Raw genomic sequence first — 20,707 nt, forward strand, 5'->3', positions numbered from 1 at the left:
GACAGCAACATGCAGAAGGTTGAAACTAGACCACTTTCTCACACCATTCACAAAAATAAACTCAAAATGGATAAAGGACCTAAATGTGAGACAGGAAACCATCAAAACCTTAGAGGAGAAAGCAGGAAAAGACCTCTCTGACTTCAGCCGTAGCAATCTCTTACTCGACACATCCCCAAAGGCAAGGGAATTAAAAGCAAAAGTGAATTACTGGGACCTTATGAAGATAAAAAGCTTCTGCACAGCAAAGGAAACAACCAACAAAACTAAAAGGCAACCAACGGAATGGGAAAAGATATTCGCAAATGACATGTCGGACAAAGGGCTAGTATCCAAAATCTATAAAGAGCTCACCAAACTCCACACCCGAAAAACAAATAACCCAGTGAAGAAATGGGCAGAAAACATGAATAGACACTTCTCTAAAGAAGACATCCGGATGGCCAACAGGCACATGAAAAGATGTTCAGCGTCGCTCCTTATCAGGGAAATACAAATCAAAACCACACTCAGGTATCACCTCACGCCAGTCAGAGTGGCCAAAATGAACAAATCAGGAGACTATAGATGCTGGAGAGGATGTGGAGAAACGGGAACCCTCTTGAACTGTTGGTGGGAATGCAAATTGGTGCAGCCGCTCTGGAAAGCAGTGTGGAGGTTCCTCAGAAAATTAAAAATAGACCTACCCTATGACCCAGCAATAGCACTGCTAGGAATCTATCCAAGGGATACAGGAGTACTGATGCATAGGGCCACTTGTACCCCAATGTTCATAGCAGCACTCTCAACAATAGCCAAATTATGGAAAGAGCCTAAATGTCCATCAACTGATGAATGGATAAAGAAATTGTGGTTTATATACACAATGGAATATTACGTGGCAATGAGAAAAAATGAAATATGGCCTTTTGTAGCAACGTGGATGGAACTGGAGAGTGTGATGCTAAGTGAAATAAGCCATACAGAGAAAGACAGATACCATATGGTTTCACTCTTATGTGGATCCTGAGAAACTTAACAGGAACCCATGGGGGAGGGGAAGGAAAAAAAAAAAAAAGAAGTTAGAGTGGGAGACAGCCAAAGCATAAGAGACTGTTAAAAACTGAGAACAAACTGAGGGTTGATGGGGGGTGGGAGGGAGGAGAGGGTGGGTGATGGGTATTGAGGAGGGCACCTTTTGGGATGAGCACTGGGTGTTGTATGGAAACCAATTTGTCAATAAATTTCATATATATAAAAAAAAAAGTAGAGAAAACTTGCCTCTCTTTATATCCCTTTACCCTCTTCTATTTATAATAAATTTGTCTTAAATATTTCCTCTCCATAGATTGGGAACCATATCAAATCATGTCATAATATTTGTTTCAACCATCAAACATAGTCTAGAAAACTCCAGAAAAGTAAAGTCTATTGTATTTATCCATATTTTTACTCCTTATTTTATTCTTCCTTCCTTTTTTTTCCCCCAAAATATTTATTTATTATGAGAAAGAGAGAGAGCACAAGCTGGGGAGGGACAGAAAGACTGGGGGAGAAAGAATTCCAAGCAGGTTCCACACTGTCAGTTAGAGCCTGACACAGGGCTTAAACTCAAGAACCATGAGATCATGATCTGAGCTGAAATCAAGAGTCAGATGCTCAACTGACTCAGCCACCCAGGCACCCCTCTTCCTTCTTTTCTGAAATTCCAAGAATCCTTCTTTTATCATGTTTTTTTGTATTTAAAGAACTTCAGTTAGTCATTCTTTTAGGGCATGTCTATTGTCTACAAATTCTCTTTTCTTTCATTTGAGAATTTCATGACTTGTCCTTCATTCAGATGACATTTTTGAGTGTACCTCTAGTATATTTTAGCTGGAAAAGGATTCGGGGTTGACCGTTCTTTTCTTCTAGCACTTGAAAAATATCATGTCATTTCTTCTGGCTTCCTTCGTTTCTGATAAGAAATCCACTGTCATTCAAATAATTTCTAACACCTTATTCCCTCAAAAGTAAAATACATGTCTTGGAGACTTACACATTTTTTCCTTTGTTTTTAATTTTTAGAGGCTTGACTATATGTGTTTGTGTGGATTTCTTTCTTTGTGTCAGTTCATCTTGTTTGGGGTTTGCTCAGCTTGTTGAATATATAAGGTGTTTTAGTTTTGTTTTTTGCCAAATTTGGGGAAGTTGCAGCTACTACTTTGACTACTTTTCAACCACACCCTCTTTCTTCTCTCCTCGTGGGATTTGAATGACATCAATATTAGCTCTTTTAGTACACTCCCACAGGCCTTTGAGGCTCTGTTGTTATGTTTTCCAATTTGTTTTCTCTGTTGTTTTGATCGGGAAATTTCCGTTCTATCTTCAGGCTCACTGGTTTATCACTCTGTATTCTGCTGTTGACCCTCCCCATTGACATTTTTACTTGTTACTGTCTTTTTCAGTTCTAAAATTTTCACTTTGTTCTTCCTCGCATCTTCTGTTTCTTTGCCGAGACTTTGTAATTTTTCATTTGTTTCAAGCAAGGTCATTAGTGTTTGAGGCATTTTTTAATGGTGGTTGCTTTAAAATCCTCTTAGATGATTCTAAATTTTTGCCACCTCAGTGTCTTATCTTTTCTCAGTTGAGGTTTCCTGATTCTTGGTATGATGAGTGATTTTAGATTGAAATCTGGACATCAGAATTTCAGGTGATGAGACTCTGGATTTTATTTAATTCTTCTGTGTTAGCAGGTCTGCTCTGACATTATTCCAGTGGGGAAAGCAGAGTGCTGTCTCATTTCTACCAAGGGCGAGTGGAAGCCCAGTCTTCCCACTTGGCTTCTGCTGACACCTGAGTGGGAAGGGCTCTTCATTACTCCACCAATACCAACTTGGTTGGAAGGGGCAAGGTGCCTCCTTACTGTTCCCCATTTGGTCTCTATTTAACCCAGCGGGATGTTGGAAATGGGTGGCAGGGGAGACGTTGTTACTGCTTAGCACCAGTGAAAGTCCCAGTTCCTCACCTGGTGAAGTTTAAGCTTCCTATCTGGTCTTTCTAGCAGAGGTAAGACATTTTTTTTTTTTTTTCTGTAGTGTTAACTGAAATTGAGTGGTTATTGTTTAAAAATTTTCTGTGTTCCTAGGCTGCCCCTGTCCTAGCTCTTTGACTAGTGTAATGGGTTGAACAGTGACCTCCCCCCCGCCACCAAAGTAGGTTCATGACCTAATTCCCAGAACCTGTATTACCTTATATGGCAAAATATGTGATTAAGGATTTTGAGAAGAGGAGCTATCCCAAAGTATTAGAATGGGTCCTAAATCCAATGGGTCCTGTCTCCAGAGACAGGAGAGATTTGATAAATGGAAAAGGAGGCAATATAACTATTTATGCAGAAACTGGTCAGATGTACCGATAAGCCAAGGATCACCTAGAGCCAGCAGAAGCTGGAAGAGGAAAGGAACATGTCTCCCCTAGAAACCTTGAAGGGAGTGTAGCCACGCCAGCATCTTAATTTCTGACTTCTGGCCTCTAGAACTTTAAGGGAATATATTTTTGTTGTTTAAAGCCACCCAGTTTGTGGTAATTTGCTCCAGTTTGGTACTGGGAAGTAGAATGCTACTATAACAAATACCTAAATATGTGCAAGTGGCTTTGGAATTAGATAATGGATGGAGACTAGAGGAATTCTGAGGTGTTATTGTAGAAATAGCCCAGGTTATTTTAGACAGACTACTGGTGATAAAAACAGACATTAAAGACATTGATGAGGGCTCAGAAGGTGAGGTGCATGGTAGAAAATTCTTCTATCACCTTAGAGAACACATATATCATTGACAGAATGTTGGTAGAAATAGGAATGTTACTTGACTGAATTGTGTTCTGCCATTATGTGGAAAGCAAAACTTGTAGGCAATGAACCTGGATGTTTAGCTGCAGAGATTTCCAAGCACAGTGTTGAGGGTGTAGCCTGATTTTTCCTTGCTGCTCATAGTAAAATGCCAAAGGAAGGAAATAAATTGAAGAAAGGACTGTAGGAAAAAAAAAAAGAACCAGCACTGGATGATTTGCAAGGCTCTCAGCCTATCCAGATTGCAAAGGTGCTAAAATGAAGAAATTCACTGTTGGGAAAGCATCCTCTGCAGAGTAGGCGAAGGGTGCAGCTGGACAACGTTTGCTGAAGAGATTATGTGTGTGACTCAGAGACCCACTCAATCATTGCAGCAGAAGCCAGGACCAGAGATGGGGTTGCCCAAGAAAGATCTGTGGACCTTTTTTCTAATGGTATGGACCCACAGGACATACATAGGAGACCCACAAAAGTTTTGAGACTATCACAGAAACCAGCTTGGATGGAAAGGGGCAGAGAGGATGAAGAGAGATGTCTGTTGGACTTCTGAAACTCTGTGGGCAAGGAATGGTTGACAGAGTCACTCAGTTGTAAACATGTGCTAGCCTTCAAGAAAAAGAATGATTCAGAGAGCAGAGCCGTGGATACAAAGGCAGAAGCTGGAGGAATGGGCACAGAAGCAGAGGCTCATGTGTCATTGTGGGCACAAACTCGAGAGGCCTATGGAGCTGGCTTGGGCCCAGTGGGCAGAGTCTCAAGCAAAAGAGAATTACTCTCAAGACTTGAAACCTAATGGAATTTGCCAACTGGATTTCAAGCTAGCTTGAGACTGATAACTCCTTTATTCCTTTCAGTATCTTCCTTTTGGAATGGGAATGTCTATTATATGTGTATCTCACCATTCTATTTTGGAAGGGGCTACCTTGTTTTCTAGTTTCACAGGCCCAAAGATAAGAGGACTTTGGAGCCAGGATGGAGCATGCAAAGTCTCCTCAAAAGTGATGAAGATGATGAAATTCAGGATTTCTGAGCTGACATTTAGATTTTGGTTGTGCAGTTAGTTCTGTAATGGGTTGAGACTGGAGAATGTTGGGATGGGGTAAATGCATTTTACATGTGGGATGAGCATGAATTTTGAGGGGATAGATTGTAGTGGGTTAAATGGTGCCCCCCACTAGAAGAAATGTCCACACCCTAAACCCCTTACATGGTAAAACATATTAAATTAAGGGTCTTGAGAAGACGAGCTTACCCTGGATTATGCAGATCCTAAATTCAATCACAAGGGTTCTAATAAGAGGCACACAGGAGAGAGATGACAGACAGAAGATGAAGTGGCAATGTGACCATGGAGGCAGAAATGCAGCCACAAGTGGACTCACCAGAAGCTAGAGGAAGCAAGGAACAGAATCTCCCTAGAGCCTTTGGAGGAAGCGCTGTCCTGTCAGCACCTTGATTCCAGACTTCTGGCCTCCAGAACTTTGAGAGAACAAATTTCTGGTGCTTTAAGCCCTGCAGTTTGTGGCCATCTGTTACAGCAGCCCTGGGAATCTAATACCGCTAGAGGGAGCCAGTCTCCTCAGTCGTGCCTCTGGGGTGGCTTCTCCATAACCCGATTGGGGAGAGATGAGGCAAAAGCAAAGCCCACAGAACTCCCCACCATGTCCTTCCTCAGGTCCAAGGTCCCTAGATGGTCTGCTGGCTTCTACCTTTCAGAGTCTTCCTCTATTTGTTTATAGATAATGTTGACAGGTTTCAGCCATACTTAAAGGGAGGAATAGGGGAAAGTACATTTACCTTATCATTTTGGAAGGACAAGTCCTATCTCCCGGTTTTCACTTTTTTAAATCAATTAGCATATTCCAGTTAGTCTTTTCCTTTAATATTAAAGAAAAATGTTTTAAAGTTTATTTATTTATTTGGGGTGGGGGAAGACAGGTAAAGAGAGAATCCGAAGCAGGTTCTGCACTGTCAGTGTGGAGCTGATGTGGGCCTCGAACTCACGAACCCGTGAGATCATGACCTGAGCCAAAACCAAGAGTCGTTTAACCCACTGAGCCACCCCGGAGCCCCTATGTTAGCCTTTTTAAACCATTGCTTTGGTGATGTCATTTTCTTGCTAAAATTCTTCAGTGAAGCCCATAACCCTTAGTCTCACATTCATTCCCTCCCCAGTCTGGCTCCATCGCAGCCTCCCGTTCTGGTCTTATTTCCCACTATGTTCCTCACCAGTGTTTCCAAAATCATGCTGTCTCAAATGTTACACTCACATGGGGGAAAAACGGCTCTGCTGTCAAAGGCATTTGGCAAACAGTAGATTTACACAGTTAAGCCAGTTTATTATTGTAGGACTCTCAGAAACTTTACTATGCCAGTGTACAATGGGAATCTCCAAGAGGCAATTAAAGCATGAAGCATTTCCTAAATGTACTTGACCCTGAAACCCTTTGTACTGTTTCCATGGAAGCCAGTTTGTAAAATCCTCCTATTCCAACTTTCTTTTCTGACCAAACTCGCCTATTTGTGATCATCTAAACTCGTTTTGTTTTCCTGCTTTTAACATAAAGAACTTTTGTGAAATGTCAAAGAAGCAGTGCTGGTGCTAAGACAACATCAGATCCAGGCACTATTCAATTTTATAACATTTTCCATTAAGCTGGTTTTTGAGTTCCTAAGTCCTGACCATAAATATTGCCAAAAACAGGTTGTGGAACCCAGTATAAATGCTTGAGTCATGTTGCAAAATATGGAAACTATTTTTTAAATAAGTCAATTTAATAATACTGCTAGATGATATGAGAAACAGGCGCTCCCCCATCCCAGCACCACCGCACATAGATGTGTCTGAGCAGGGACAGGTGTGGGCACAGGGGTCAGCAGACTTGTGGTTGACAGATACCCTTTTCTTCTGCTCTTCTGCACAAGAGCTCATTCGCAGGTAGTCTCCGGGACCCGAAGGAAGGAAGCTGCTCTCTGACCTGGTGCTGGCAGGTCACTCTGTGGCTGAAAGGGCTACAGATGGGGAGAGCTGGCATTCACCTACGACCTTGCCAACGGGGGCACGACCACCAAAGTAGTGGGTAAAAGGGAAATTTTAGCAGCAGTGAAATGAAAAGAGGAAGAGAAAGGATGGGGCCATGCCAAGTCTACAATTTAAAAGTCTGTTTAGTTCCAAATCCAGATGAAACATTAGCTGTGAGGATAGGCGGATCAGGACCTCTGGAGATCAGGAGGGGTCAGGAGAGGGCAGGCTGACACCAAGCGTCCTCCACAGTTTGTCCTGAAAGAGTCATGTTGGACATTTGTCCAGTGATCTGTGGGGCAAAGTACTTTGAGAACTTTTTCCAGACCAGAGGAAGCAGCTGCAGTGGCTTGGTCTCCCTAAATGCTCATGCTTGGCAGCAGTGTTTGCTGAGCCTCCAAGACGCAGGACTTCCAGTGTGCAGACAAGTTGCTGGCGGTGCCTGCAGAGGACGCCAGCCCTGGCCCACGGTGAATGTCACAACTCCTGGGGAAGTGAGAAGATCTTTGCCTGGGTGCCGAAGACTGCTGGGACATCATGACAGCGGGGGCCACCATGGGAGGGCCTCAGGGCAGGCAGTCCCATCAGGTGGTCAAGGCCACCCACACAGTCAAGAGGCCTGTTCCAGGCCATTCTGCTCTTCTTCTTCCGTCTGTAACCAGCTCCAGTCTAGAGACTGAAAGTCAACAGGCATGTTAAAAATACAGTGGCCACCAATACACCTCGGATTGTTTGTCTTCCTCAGGAGGCGACCAGCACAATTTAGAAGGAAATTTAAATCCTCTCATTAGTAACAGTCTTGTTATTGCAGGGTACTCTCGAGCTAAAGCTACATTTTCACAACCGTAAGGGAACTTTCCTTTGGCCTAGCTTGAAGCCCCTCAGATTCCGGGACTATGGAAACTAGACAGGCAGTTTTAGTACCACCTGTGGCTCATAGCACTTCTGACCGTGGGTAGGTGGTACCAAGAGCTAACCTCAGCTACCAGTTTCCAACCCTACCAGGTGAAACGGCCTGATAAGACTTCCTATTTCTCTGGTAGGAGTGCAAATAAGCAGTGAAATGATCAAAATACACGCTGTCAGAAGGAGGACGGGCAGAAATAAAAGATAGCAAAAGCCCTAAACCAGAGACGGACAGTTGAATAAATAAGAAGTGATTATAATTAGTAGTGGTATCCTCTCTGATTCTTCTGGAAACTGAGAAGTTAGGGGGAGGCTAGCAGGTCACCGTATTGGCAGGAAAGGGCCTTTTAAGATCTGAGGAATGGCTTAGCATCTCTGAACCTTTGCCATAAATGTACCTGTATCTTGACCAGTTTTTCATCAGGTTAGTTTCCCTATAAGTAGTACTACCTACTGCTAAGCTCTGAGTCCCTGAGAGGCGGGGCTGTGACAGGTCCTTGTTTTAGCCCCAGACCTCCATGCACACAGATGCTCAGCAGTGCTACAAAAAAACCACAGGGAGAGAAAGACCTTCTCAGAATGATGCTACCTCCCTTATCAAAATTAAGTGTTACAAGGATTAAATGAGATAATGCACATAGTATACTCATACCCATTCAATAATTGTTAGCGTTACTCTGAATAAGAAGTCTGTACTAGAAAAGCATAAGCATATACTGAGATGGAGGAAACGCTGGATTGCCTTTGCATTTTCTTTTTCTGGCTTGCCGTGGGGAGAAAGGACACGGAATATGTCGGATTCACACAGGCCATTACCCTTAAACTCTGGTCCTGCTCTTTGATGGTGTCTTGCATCGCATTTTCTAGCTGGGTGCAGAGCGTGTGTGCTTCAGCCACCAGTTCTTCACTAAGGAAAATGATCAGATTATTAGAAAATGGTCAATGTGAATTTTCAGAGATAATGCTACAGGGATTTTGACAAGATTTTAAAAATGAAGTTACAATTATTTTGATGCTGAGTGTCGTAAAGCACAGTAATCTCCTTCATCTAGTTAAGCATTTTTCAGAAGCCCACACTCAGCCATAAGTGTTACCATTCACAATGTGAAAGAGCAAGCAGATCTCTTTTTACTTCAGATAATTGAATTTAATTCTCTCTAAACTGCCAAAATCTAAAGATACCTCACAAATCACCTGTTTTCCAGTTTTTGAAATAGAAAAAAAATATACAGACCACGTAATTTCACCATTTCCATAGTTCCTTGAGATCTGTGAAAAAGCAAGTTCTGGGAACTGATTTCATTTAAACTGCTTTCTCTTTTTCCAGGATAAGAAATGTACCTGTCGTGAACGGCCATGGGGAGAAAGGGAAAGGTATAATAAGCCGCTGTCCTATTTTAGCCTCAGCTCTAGGACATGGACGGACAGCCTGTGCTCCCAGGACGACTTTCCCAGGGCTTCCAGGATATCATTGGAGGGAAAATGCCAAATCTAGGAAGACAGTGCCTTGGAAATCCACTCACCTTACAAAGCATTACACTCTGATGGAAGGAACACAGGCCACATTTTTGCTCAGCCTCTTCCACGTAGCTACCAACTAGGTTGAAGGTTTAGGGCCAGCTCCAAAGGGCAATGTAAGGGGCACAGGACCTGGTTACTATCCTCAAGCTCACAGTAGGTTGGGGAGAGAATTAACAATCTAAGGTCACGTACAATTAAGTACCACAACGTATAGGCTATGAATTCCCCAAGCACAGGAACAGGATTTTTATTTTGTTTTGTTTTTAAAGTTTGTTCGAGAGAGAAAGAGAATGAGTGGAGGAGGGACAGAGAGAGAGATGGGGACAGAGGATCTGTTGAGAGCAGAGAACCTGATGCTGGGCTCAAACCCACGAACTGTGAGAGCCAAAAGTCAGACACTTAACTGACTAAGCCACCCAGGAGCCCCAGAACAGGATTTTTAAAATAGCTTTATTGATCTATCTATAATTTAGATACCATAAAGTTTACCCATTTAAAGTGTGTAATTCGATAGTTTTAGTATATTTACAGAATTATACAATCTTGACCATAATCTAATTTTAGAACATTTTCATCATGCAAAAAGAAACCTTGTGCCCATTACCAGTCACTTCCCACCCTCCCCCTCACCTGCCCTAGGCAATCATTAATCTATTTTTTGGTCTATAGATTTGCCCACACAGACAATTTTAACCATTGCCAGTGCCTAAGACCCGACACATAGAGGATGTTGAAGAAACTGCATGGTACTGAACTAGAAACAAAAACATCCAAAGGCAGTCCAAGAAGAGAGAGCTGTGTGAGTGGTCAGGGCATTGGAGGAGAGGGAAGCAGATGTGTCCTGTAGGTGGAAGGACCTCCCAGGACCAGCCCACAGAGGTTCTGGAACTTCAGAGTGCATCAGAAACTAGCCAAGGCTTCTGAAAGGCTGACTGCTCTGCCCTGCCCCTGAGCAGCTGATTCAGCAACTGCATTTCTAACAAGTGCCCAGATGCTGCTGATGCTGCTGGTCTGCATCAGACTTTGAGAACCACTGGGCCAGGGCAAGGAGTCTGTATGGGAACTGGGGATCAGCCTAGACGGTGGCTGAGGTGGCTGTAAATGTCTAAAAAGGCTCAGGTTGAATCCTCCAGGGGAGTGGGAAGCCACTACTAGTTACTGGCCAAAAAATAACTTGATCAAGTGGTATTCTGTGAAGACTAATTTGACTAGGGATGGCTTGGAGGCAGGACTGGATGGGAAGCAGGGAGGCCAAAAGCCTCGCAGAAAAGGCTGAAATGCTCTGTTCACCACCTTGGTGGCAGTGGCCCAGGCGACAGGAGGGGAAAGCAAGGCAGAAGTGGGGGGTGAGGAGAGGCAGTGGGTGGAAAACCCTAATATGGTAACTCAGAGCGGTGGGAGGTGAGAGGGAGGAGGCGAGATGACTGAGGCGTGGCCAACAGGGCACTCCCTGCGGGCAGGCTGGTTCTGAATGATAGATGATGGCTGATGGGACTATATAATAGCATGTGACTGACTAGCATGTGACTGACTAGCACGTTCAATCTCCTCATTAAGCAATTAGTAATCCAATCCTTAGACAAGGCAACTACTTAGCAAGTTGCAAGGCACTAGAGAGCAAAATATCACATTTGCTTGGATATTAACAAGCACAAACTCAATACATGCACAAAATTGCTAGACACATAAAATGATCAATGATAAACATGCACATCTATTCCCATGACTTTCCAGTGCACCGGCCATCACCAGCACCTTACAGTGACCTACCTTTTCTTGACAGACTCAGGCAAGCTGTTAGGGGCAGTGGAAGGCTGAGACATTAGCTGACCAGAGTGACTGAGGCGAGCAGCATTCATGCTATCTGGGCTTCCACTCACAGGACCACGAACTTTGCTCTAAAGGACAAAACCAAAAGAGAGTCAACACAATTTTGGAGCAAAGGGATGATTCCAATTTTGCATTCACACCATGGTATTTTCTCACAAAACAATAGGTCACAATACACTAGCTATTCCTACAAATTTTTAGTCAACATCCCTGCATATGGCCACAGTCTTCATTCAGGCTTAGAAAATCTTTCTGCATCTATAAGTGTGCTTTTAAAAAATTTTTTTAATGCTTATTTACTTTTGAGGGAGAGAGAGAGAGAGAGAGAGAGAGAGAGAACGCAAGGGGCAGAGAGAAGAAGACACAGAATCCGAAGCAGGCTGCAGGCTCTGAGTTGTCAGCACAGAGTATGACGAGGGGCTCGAACTCACGAAACATGGGACCATGACCTCAGCTGAAGTAGGATGCTTAACTGACTAAGCCACCCAGGCATCCCTATAGGTGTACTTTTTGATATAAGATTGTAAATATAGGGAGATTGGAGTACCTGCATTCGTAAGCTTTGTTCATTAGTTTGATTGCTTCAGAAACTCTCATAAGGAAACTAAGAGGGAGAAATCTTTGCTGTCTCAAGTAGAAGCCTGAGACATACCAGAAGGTTGTAAGTGGCCTTCTGTGAATTGCGCCATCTGTGGGACAGCCAACAAGAAAACCAAGATGTCCTGACCCCCCGGGTGCTGCAGCTACCCACCTCAGTCAAGAGGTTAAGCCAGTGGCTCCTGCTTCAGGGGCTCGCACCTCCTCACACCTGCAGCCCGCAGATGACCTATGCCAACCTTCCCAGCACCTCGTGCTTTGCCCCACTTCAAGTTTCCAGCTGAACTCTCATCTGTTGGCCTCACGTCTTTTTACAGACCCGGCTCCTGCCCTTGCCGCAGCCCGTAGGTCTTCATCCTGCTCAGCCTCATGAGCTATGGGACCCATCCTGGTTCCACATCCTTCCTTCCAGCTGAACGTCAAGGTCTGGCTTCAACCAGTCAGTCAAGCACCCAATTTTGCTCTGCAGATGGTCACCCGTGGAAAGACCCAGACATCCACCTCCTCCACTTAGCCTGGGCCTGCAGGAGAGCAGTCCTTCCACTGTCCTGTCCTGTGCACCCTAAGGGCTATGCAACTCCAGTCCCCAGAGCGGCGCCCCCCCTCAGTGGTGACGTTTGCCAAAGTCTCAAATCCATTCTCCAGCTGCCATGAAGGATTTCTCTGAAACCCAAATGTGATCATACCATTCCCATACTTCCTTCGACATGAGAGAGAAAAACAAATTCCTTAGTGTTTGCTATGCCTGCGAAAGCATGTGTGGCCTGCATGGGCTCATCCTCGCCTGCCTCTCCAGTTTCATTCCAAACGATACCCTTTTGCCCCACACTACACCACTCTGCGTGTAGCACCCGGAACACACACACTCTTTCAGGCCTCCGTGCCTCTGATAGAGCAATGTCTTCGTTCTGGAATGTCGTCTCCACCTGTCCACCATTTCTTCAGTTGAAACAACCCTTCCTTGTGAATGTTTCCTGTGGTTCCCTCACCTCCAGGCCTGAAGCTGACGTTGCTCCTTCACACTCATGCTATGGCTCATGCTCATGGCACCACAGCTGCTGCTGAACACTTCCTGCCCCACATTTGAATTCACTTCCCTGTGTGTGCCCCTCTGATTATGAGCTCCTGGGCCGGGTGCCATGCTTCTTTCCCCCTTTACCTCCAGTTTTCATCTCGCTCCTGGGCACGTGGTCGGCGCTCAGTAAACGTCACATGAATGCAGATGGCGTATCAGGCCATCACTGGAAATACCTCAATTTCCCTCTCCTTCCTAAAGCTTCTCTCCTTGTCATCTCTCCTTTTTTAATTTGCTTCCTTTCTTACAGGAGGAAATGTCACTTATCCCTTCCCCAGGCCAATCCTTCCATGCATGCCCATGAAGCTGACACCCTGCTGTTCTCAGGACCTGGACACTCGACTGTCTCCCACCTCTTTGATACTGTGACTCTCCCAGTGCACTGTCTCCTGCCTGACCTACAAATACGCTCCAGTCCATGATCTTAAAAACACCATCCTTGCACCCTGCCTCCACCTTAAGCAACTATCTTCCCATTTTCCTCTTTGCTCTTAACTACCACCAGTGGCTAAATCACTCTTTCATCATAGTCAACCTCGCTGCAGCTGGCATAGTGTGGGTCTTTCTCCCATCAGCTCTGGTTTCCATGGCTTTTACCTGGTTCTTTTCCTTCTCTGTCCCGGGCTCTTTTTTGTGTCCCGTTTTCTCCCTGAGCAGCATGCAGTGGAATCTCAGCTACATTAAGATAGTGGGCACAGAAAGTGTGGTTGACAATACTAAGCAGCACAGGCTCAGATGAGGATCAACCAGGTCACGCAGACATGCACTGTGGTGCGTGAAGGTCCCCCAAAAGATCTGTCCACATCCTAAGTCCAGCAACCTGTGAATGTGACCTTCTTGGAAAAAGGGTCTGCACAGATGAAGTTAAGGATCCTGAGAGGAGATCAACTTGGACTACTGAGGTGGGAACCACATTCAATGGCAAGTGTACTGATCTGAGACACCCAGAAGACAGACACGGAGAAGAAGGCCTTGTGAAGACAGGGACAGACAATAGAGTGATGCAGCCAAGGACTAGCCAAGGACTGCCCAGGGCCACCAGAAGCTGGAAGAAGCACGGAAGCATTCTCCCCTAGAGCTTGCAGCGGGAGCTCAGCCCTGCCAACACCTGGATTTCGGACTTCCGGCCTCCAGGACTGTAAGGGAATAACTCTGCGGTGCCGCTTTGTGACAGCAGCCACAGGAAATGAACACGTGCAGAATGAAACACACCTGGTACGGCCCTGACTCGGCCCCTCCCTGCTCCCTCTAAGTCATGGAGAAGAGGAAGGAAAACTGAGCCGTGGCAGTTGAGTAGTGTCTGTCAGTGGCTTTGCGGTCTCTCTTGGAGGGTGGTGACAGCAGCACGGAGGTGGAAAAGAGGCTGGCGGGCTGGGGGCCGAGGGCCTGGCCATGGGGCTCACTCACACAAGCGATCTTCAGGAGATTCCAGAGCTCCTTCTGCCGCTTCTCCTGAAGCCGGACGACAGTCTTCTCGTCTTCGTTCATTAAACTCACCACCTCTTCCACCTTAGGCAACAGTTCCAGAGCCTTCTGCTTGCAAACCACAGTTTTACTGTAAAGAATAAATGTGACAAATTCCAGTGGCATTTGGGTTGGAGAAAGGAGGAGAACATAATCCCTGGTAATTATGAATCCAACAACAGCTGCGGATAAATCTCCTTCAGGGTAAGCAAGTCAGAGGGCAGTGAGAAAATGGCCTCACATGGGTCCTTGCCGCTTCTCTGAATTCCACCCTGGAGAAGGGAAGTTGGGGCGGATACCTGAGCTGCGTATAAATCACTCGCACTTTCTTCTCAAAGCCTTGGATGGCCTGAAGAAGCAGCCGGACCATTTCAAGACTGTCACCATCAGTTCGTTGGTCTGGAAAGAGGCAAAGAGTCCCACAGTTCCTCCAGTGGCTGGCAGAGTGTCAACGCCATACACATGACAGAACCAGGCACGTGTGGCAGACAGAATGGCCCACTTACCTCTGGGTTTTTCCCGAAGTCTCCTGTAAAGCTCCCTCGCTTGCTCTTCTCTGAAATATACAAAGGAGAAACTCTGTCAAGATGTGAGGTCAAATGAGCACATGTGGGACACTGGTTAGTCAATTCCTGCCAGTAGAATCACTGACTTTTAGAAGCAAGACCAGCACTATGCCTTGACTGGAGGAAATTACTACTCCTGGTGATACTATAGGTGATGCCTATGATGAGGAACTGATGGCTCTCGTTATCAAACCTCGCCCTTCTCTCCAAGAGACTCTCTTTTCTCTTTTTTTTAAAGTTTATTTGTATTTACTTTGAGAGAGAGAGACAGAGAGAGCAAGCAAGGGAGGGGTAGAGAGACAGGGAGAGAGAGACTCATAAGCAGGCTCCATGCTGTCAGTGCAGAGCCCGACTTGGGGCTCAAACTCACAAACTGCGAGATGGTGACCTGAGCCGAAACCAAGAGTCAGATGCTTAACCAACTAAGCCACCCAGGCATCCCTAATGAGAAAGAATCTTAAGAAAGGGAGGTTCTACTCTGTCCCTTGGAATTTCCTGTCCACGTGGCTTCTGCAATGGTGATTCCAGTGCCATCACTGGACCTAAGCCTGGAGAACATGGGCTCCCCGTGAGAACTCAAGCCCAAGGGTAGACACAAACTTCTATCTCTTTTCCACCTCAACACAATGAAACTACCTGACATTTCAGAGGTGACTCTCATTTGAAAACTAAAGGAGAATAATGGGTTAAATAACTCGAGAAAATACAGAATACGAATCATCAGATTTCTTCTTTCTTTTTAAATGAATCATCAGATTTCTGATGTTCGAGATTCTGGTCCTGAGAATCCTGGTAAAGGCACTGGAGGACAGTGCTGAGCCCAAGTGGGAGCTCCCAAGAGTTTGAGGCAGCTCGCCTGCTCCCTCTCATCTGGCTTTCCTTCAGGTAGGACTGCTTTGCCTGGGCACCTTATCACCTCCCAGAGCCAAGGCCAGATTCCTGATAAAGACTCAAATGAACAGTTCCCGGGTTCAAAATCTTAAGACCTGCTGGTTTCCTTCTCTGTTCTACTTTCTGCTCTTTGAGCCACACCTGGATCAGGGTGGGCTGCGTGAACAGTGACATCTGGTGCCATGGTTAAAGCTCCTGCATCACAGACTTTAAAGATGATGAACTCCTGCTCTATCTGAATCATCTGAATTGATCTTCACAACTCCGTGAGGTCAGACAATTCTTCTCAACACTTGCTAGATATGGAAATGAAGGCTGACAGTGATGGTGACTGGCCCTTTGCTCATCTCTGCAACTCAACTGGAACATGCCAAGATGCTTTGCCAATGGATCACACTCTATAGAATGGTCTCACAGAGCTTCTGTGATAACCACACTTGAATCCTTAGACGATCTCAACACATGTATGGAAGTTTGGCTGGGGCGTCTGTGGGTTTGGCCGGACACTGGGTTGGTACTCACAGGTCGTCCAGCGTTCCCCCCTGCTTCCGCCCCATGGGGCTCCTCTGCAGGTCCACAATGTCGGTCTGCAGCGCCATCATCCGCTCCACCAGGTGCTTCACTTCATTCTCCTGATGAAAAAGCTGTGCTAATGTCAACTGATGTAATAAAGGCGTTCTGAGATGCAAGATTGGGGGGGGGGGGGGCGGGGAACACGTTCCAAACTCACCGAAGACTCTCAGGTGACTGGCTAGAAGGGACAGAGACTCTGGAGTCAGAAGGCCTGGGTTTGGATCTTGGGTCTACCACTTTCTAGCTGTGTGACCCATGGGGAAAGCACCTAACTCCTGAGCTGCAGTTTCCTCTGCCATAAAATAGGCTTCTAATGGGGCCATTTTAAGGGTGAGATAAGATACAGTATGTAAAGTATCTGGCACGGTACCTGGCATAGAGAAGAGCCCAATGCATATTCCTTTCTCTTCCCTTAATTTGTCTACCCCAATGCCATCCCACATTGGGAGGCCTGGGCTCCTCTCTATCGGAGATTCTGGATGTGAGTGCCAGGATGGGCTGGAGCACTCACTGTCTCTCCGGTCAGTAAATATAGATATAGTAAATAGGATAGATAATAATAGTATAGATAATAATATAGATATAGATATAGTAAAAAGCCCAGAAAAGGTCTTGGAGGCTTCGGTCTTCAATTTGTGTGAGGATCACTAAGCCATACTTCCTTCCCTTGCCTCACAATTAACGTTTTTCAGTGGTGTTTGATTTATGCTGTCCTAAAACTTTATGCTTAGACTTTTTCTTTCCTATGGATTTAGTGTCCCAACAAAACTAGGCAAACCCCCCAGCCCGATGGAGAGTTGATCATTCATCTGAGGCCCTTTCTGATAGGAAGAGGCCTGGGCTTTCCGTAAGGACACTTCACATTTTGCGCCTTGTTCAAATGCACACCAGGTCTGCACAGCTCCTGCATCTGCCATCGTGGGCCTCCCCTTTACTGGCTACCAGCCTGGCCTCTTCCTATCAAGTCCCAGTTAGGGTCAGAGAGCATGGCGAGGACCTCCTGATTTTGGACGTACGAGATGGATTTGGTGTTCGAGGAGAGAGTGAGAAAAGGTTGTACGAAGCCTCACCCCCCTCGGTAAGGATAGGAATCTAAAACAAGTCTCCTACCCGCCCACAGAGCTCCACAGCCTGTTCCATTTCCCTCCAGGCCAGCAGCAGTTTATCTGATGCTGGAAAAAAAAATGTAGGAAAAAAAAAAAAAGAAAAACAAAATGAAAACACCACAAAACCAAAATAGACACAAGCAACTAAATTATAAGAGGCAAAAGAAACCTTAGGAAGGGGCGGGGGGGGGAGACAGTAATGGTTTTTCCAAACTCATTACAGAGAGTACACTCACTGATCCCAAATTCTGTCTGCTCACTGTACTTCTCCAGGTCAATCTGGATGCTGGTTTTAAAGAAATCCAACTTGGCTTTGAGCTGCTGAGACATGGAAGCCATAGAATTCTTCATCTTGGAGAGGCAGCTATTATTCCGGAGGAGATTCATCCTGCAGGGACCACAAAAAACAGCCTTCAGGCATGTTTGGGATCCAAATACCATTTCCTGTACAACAGCAAAACCACCTCAAATGCCAAGGCAGATCCCTACTATAATTATTATTATTGTATCAAAAGTAGCCACTTATAATCATACAATTTCCTAGCCCTCAGCCAGCACTGGAATAAGGCAAAGTACCACACAAAGGGCCAATAACCCCGTTAGTCATATCCCAGGGGAAAGAGTCAGGCAGACCCCAGCATGACAATCAGGGGAGCTTTGCTGACCCAGACTGCATGAGCTTTTCCACATTCCAAAATCTGCCCCTAGTTCAGCCAGCCCACCCCTCAGTTTACAGCTCCATGTGCTGACCTCACTCACCTCATAAAGTCTAAAAGGGCCTCCCTCAATCCTGCCCACCTGACCACTTCCTGCCTGTCCAAACCAGCGTCTCCCTCTTGTCTGTCCTAGCAGTTGCTTCTGGGCCCCTGCCTCCGCCACCTCCCTGTGGAAAAAGCCACCACGCGATTTTTAAATTAAGTCCCAAACCGCCTGGCATAATACATGGCAGCTCGCTGTCCCTGCTGTAGCCGGTTACAGTCCTCCTTCAGGGTCTGGATGCTGTGCCAAACCTGGCCCCACACTTTCCTCAGCTGGAAGAAGGAGAGGTTCCTCTTGGGCTCTTGAACTGGAACAGAGACATATGCAACCGTCAGAGAAAAACTGCCCTGCGATTAACCACGTCATGCCTTGTGACATCACTGGCACTTTTACGTTTTTCAGTTATATAACTAAACTATTATGCTATCACATAACCTTTTTGGGTGTTAAGCCTGGTTACTGTCACATACATTTTTTGTATCCCATTAATAGCACAAGCATGTACCAGTCAGTAATTACCTACTTATTTGAAGAAATACTTTGTGAACCACATGGAGTCAATTACATGTACACAGGCGCTTATGCTTTCAACAGAAACCTTTATGTTTACAATATTTAAAGTCATATGAAGTTTTCTACAGATTCAGCTTCACCCAGTAGTACTGGAACATCATTAAATAAGCAGTAAGTCTGGAGCTAAGACTCTCGACCCTAGATCTGCTTATTCTAAGTGTGTGTGTGTGTGTGTGTGTGTGTGTGTGTGTGTGTATGTGAGATAGCAGGAATGGCGGATGCATTAAAATGTCCATCTACTATCCATACAATGGAATATTACACAAGCATTAAAAATAGGCAGCTCCATATGCACCAGCAGGGGAAAAATTTTCTAAAATATATTATTAAGTGAAAAAGGCAGGTGCAGAACAGTACATGTTGTATGTTACCATATGTTGGGGGGAAAAATACCTATATACTTTATAATGCATAGAATACCCCTGGAAGGTATACCCAAGAACTTGACAGGAGTGGTTTCCCTGGAAGAAACTGGGAAATTGGGAAGAGAGGCTGGCTTGTTACTGTATATTCTTTTGTACCTTTTGATTTTTTTCTATCATGTACAAAATATAAATAAAACTTCAAAAATAAATAAAATGGCCATCTGATTCAATCAAGTTCAGAGGCATGCAGGCAGTATTTCTGTCCTAGGTTTAGAATTCTATTTGTGAGGCTGAAATTGAAGACTTCTTTTACTCTTTTTTGGCTGGGCTACTCCTAAGTCCCAAGTAAAGAAGGTTGCCCCAGGGACTGGATAAGCGCATCTCCTTGGTGTGGACCCCTCCACTAGTCCATGTCTGTCCCTCCTACCCTGTCCCAAGCATTGTAAGTGATTATTTAAAAAAAGATTTTTTTTAATGTTTATTTTTGAGAGAGATTGAAAGCGAGTGGGGGAGGTGCAGAGAAAGAGGGATACACAGAATCTGAAGTAGGCTCCAGGCTCCGAGCTGTCAACACGGAGACCAATGTGGAGTTTGAACCCATGAACTGTGAGATCATGACCTGAGCCAAAGTCTGGCACTTAACCGACTGAGCCACCCAGGCACCCCATAAGTGATTAAAAAATAAAAACAAAAACAAAAACAATGATCTTCTTACGGATACAGCTGACACTTTCAGGTTGGGGCCGTGGCGAGATCTGAGTCTCATACGTGATTTTACTGTTGTCAAAGAGAAAGACGAGATCCATGTCCAATGTGCGGCCCTCATTCAGCTGCAAAAGGATAAGAGGAAGATGAGATCTTGTGGATGCCACCCCTTCCTTTTCCAAGTAATAACAGAGATTTCAGGGCGTTCCCCACTATTTCCCAATGGCATCATCTTCAGCCAGCAAGTACTGAGCACCCATAAAGCCTTTCTTAATGACTCCAGCCTACACGTCCCTTTCCTGGTCCTTTTACACTTTTTTTTTTTAATGTTTATTTTATTATTTATTTTTGAGGGAGGGGAGGGGAAGAGATAGAGGGACATAGAGAGAATCCCAAGCAGGCTCCATGCTGTCAGCACAGAGCCCAAAACAGGGCTCAAAACCACAAACCATGAGATCCTGAACTGAGCTGAAACCAAGAGTCAGACTCTTAACTGACTGAGCCACCCAAGAAGCCCCCTTTTACGTTTATTATCCAAACGCACCCCTCAATCACAACTTATTACGGTCTTATTCTCTATTATCTTTACTGTGCAATTTAAATGTTCGGTCTCTCCGTCCTATCCCATGGTTGTTTCTCACACATTAACTTTATCAGTTCTTTGGGGGCAGGGACCACGTCTTGCATTGCTGTGGTCATCAGCACTGTTCTATACACAACAGTTTTGGTTGACTCAGAGGAATGAAGCACTGCTTTGGCAACAGAGCCCACAGAAAGGCGCTCTGAGTGGTCTGAAAGTACCAAGTCAAGTGTGCAGGGATTCATGTCTCCTATTAGACCATGCAGAGGATCTCACATTCCAACTAAAAAACCAGGCAGTTATCTGCATTATGTGACAAAGTAGAGCTGAAATCTGAATGCGCAGTTAGTTCCCCTGGAAGCA

At 45.2% G+C, this 20,707-nt stretch overlaps 1 protein-coding gene across 5 annotated transcripts in view; it reads right to left on the reverse strand.

Moving 5' to 3' along the window:
* Positions 1 to 6,129: 6,129 nt before the first annotated feature.
* The window catches only part of IKBKB (inhibitor of nuclear factor kappa B kinase subunit beta), a 73,283-nt gene continuing 58,705 nt past the window's right edge, over positions 6,130 to 20,707 (reverse strand). For 4 of the 5 annotated variants that reach the window (XM_045055486.1, XM_011281493.4, XM_011281494.4 and 1 more), the window contains 11 exons: positions 19,775 to 19,889; positions 18,305 to 18,428; positions 17,599 to 17,750; positions 17,367 to 17,428; positions 16,206 to 16,327; positions 14,733 to 14,782; positions 14,526 to 14,625; positions 14,170 to 14,317; positions 11,031 to 11,158; positions 8,556 to 8,646; positions 6,130 to 7,509 (listed from right to left, as the gene is read on the reverse strand). In XM_045055486.1, the coding sequence (XP_044911421.1) occupies positions 7,444 to 7,509; positions 8,556 to 8,646; positions 11,031 to 11,158; positions 14,170 to 14,317; positions 14,526 to 14,625; positions 14,733 to 14,782; positions 16,206 to 16,327; positions 17,367 to 17,428; positions 17,599 to 17,750; positions 18,305 to 18,428; positions 19,775 to 19,889 (1,158 nt within the window). In that variant the 3' untranslated portion in view covers positions 6,130 to 7,443. The remainder of the gene's footprint in view (positions 7,510 to 8,555; positions 8,647 to 11,030; positions 11,159 to 14,169; positions 14,318 to 14,525; positions 14,626 to 14,732; positions 14,783 to 16,205; positions 16,328 to 17,366; positions 17,429 to 17,598; positions 17,751 to 18,304; positions 18,429 to 19,774; positions 19,890 to 20,707) is intronic. The other variant, XM_003984751.6, reaches the window with a different exon arrangement.

The sequence above is a fragment of the Felis catus genome, chromosome B1 (assembly GCF_018350175.1).
Source record: "Felis catus isolate Fca126 chromosome B1, F.catus_Fca126_mat1.0, whole genome shotgun sequence".
In the NCBI taxonomy this organism is placed as follows: Eukaryota; Metazoa; Chordata; class Mammalia; order Carnivora; family Felidae; genus Felis; species Felis catus.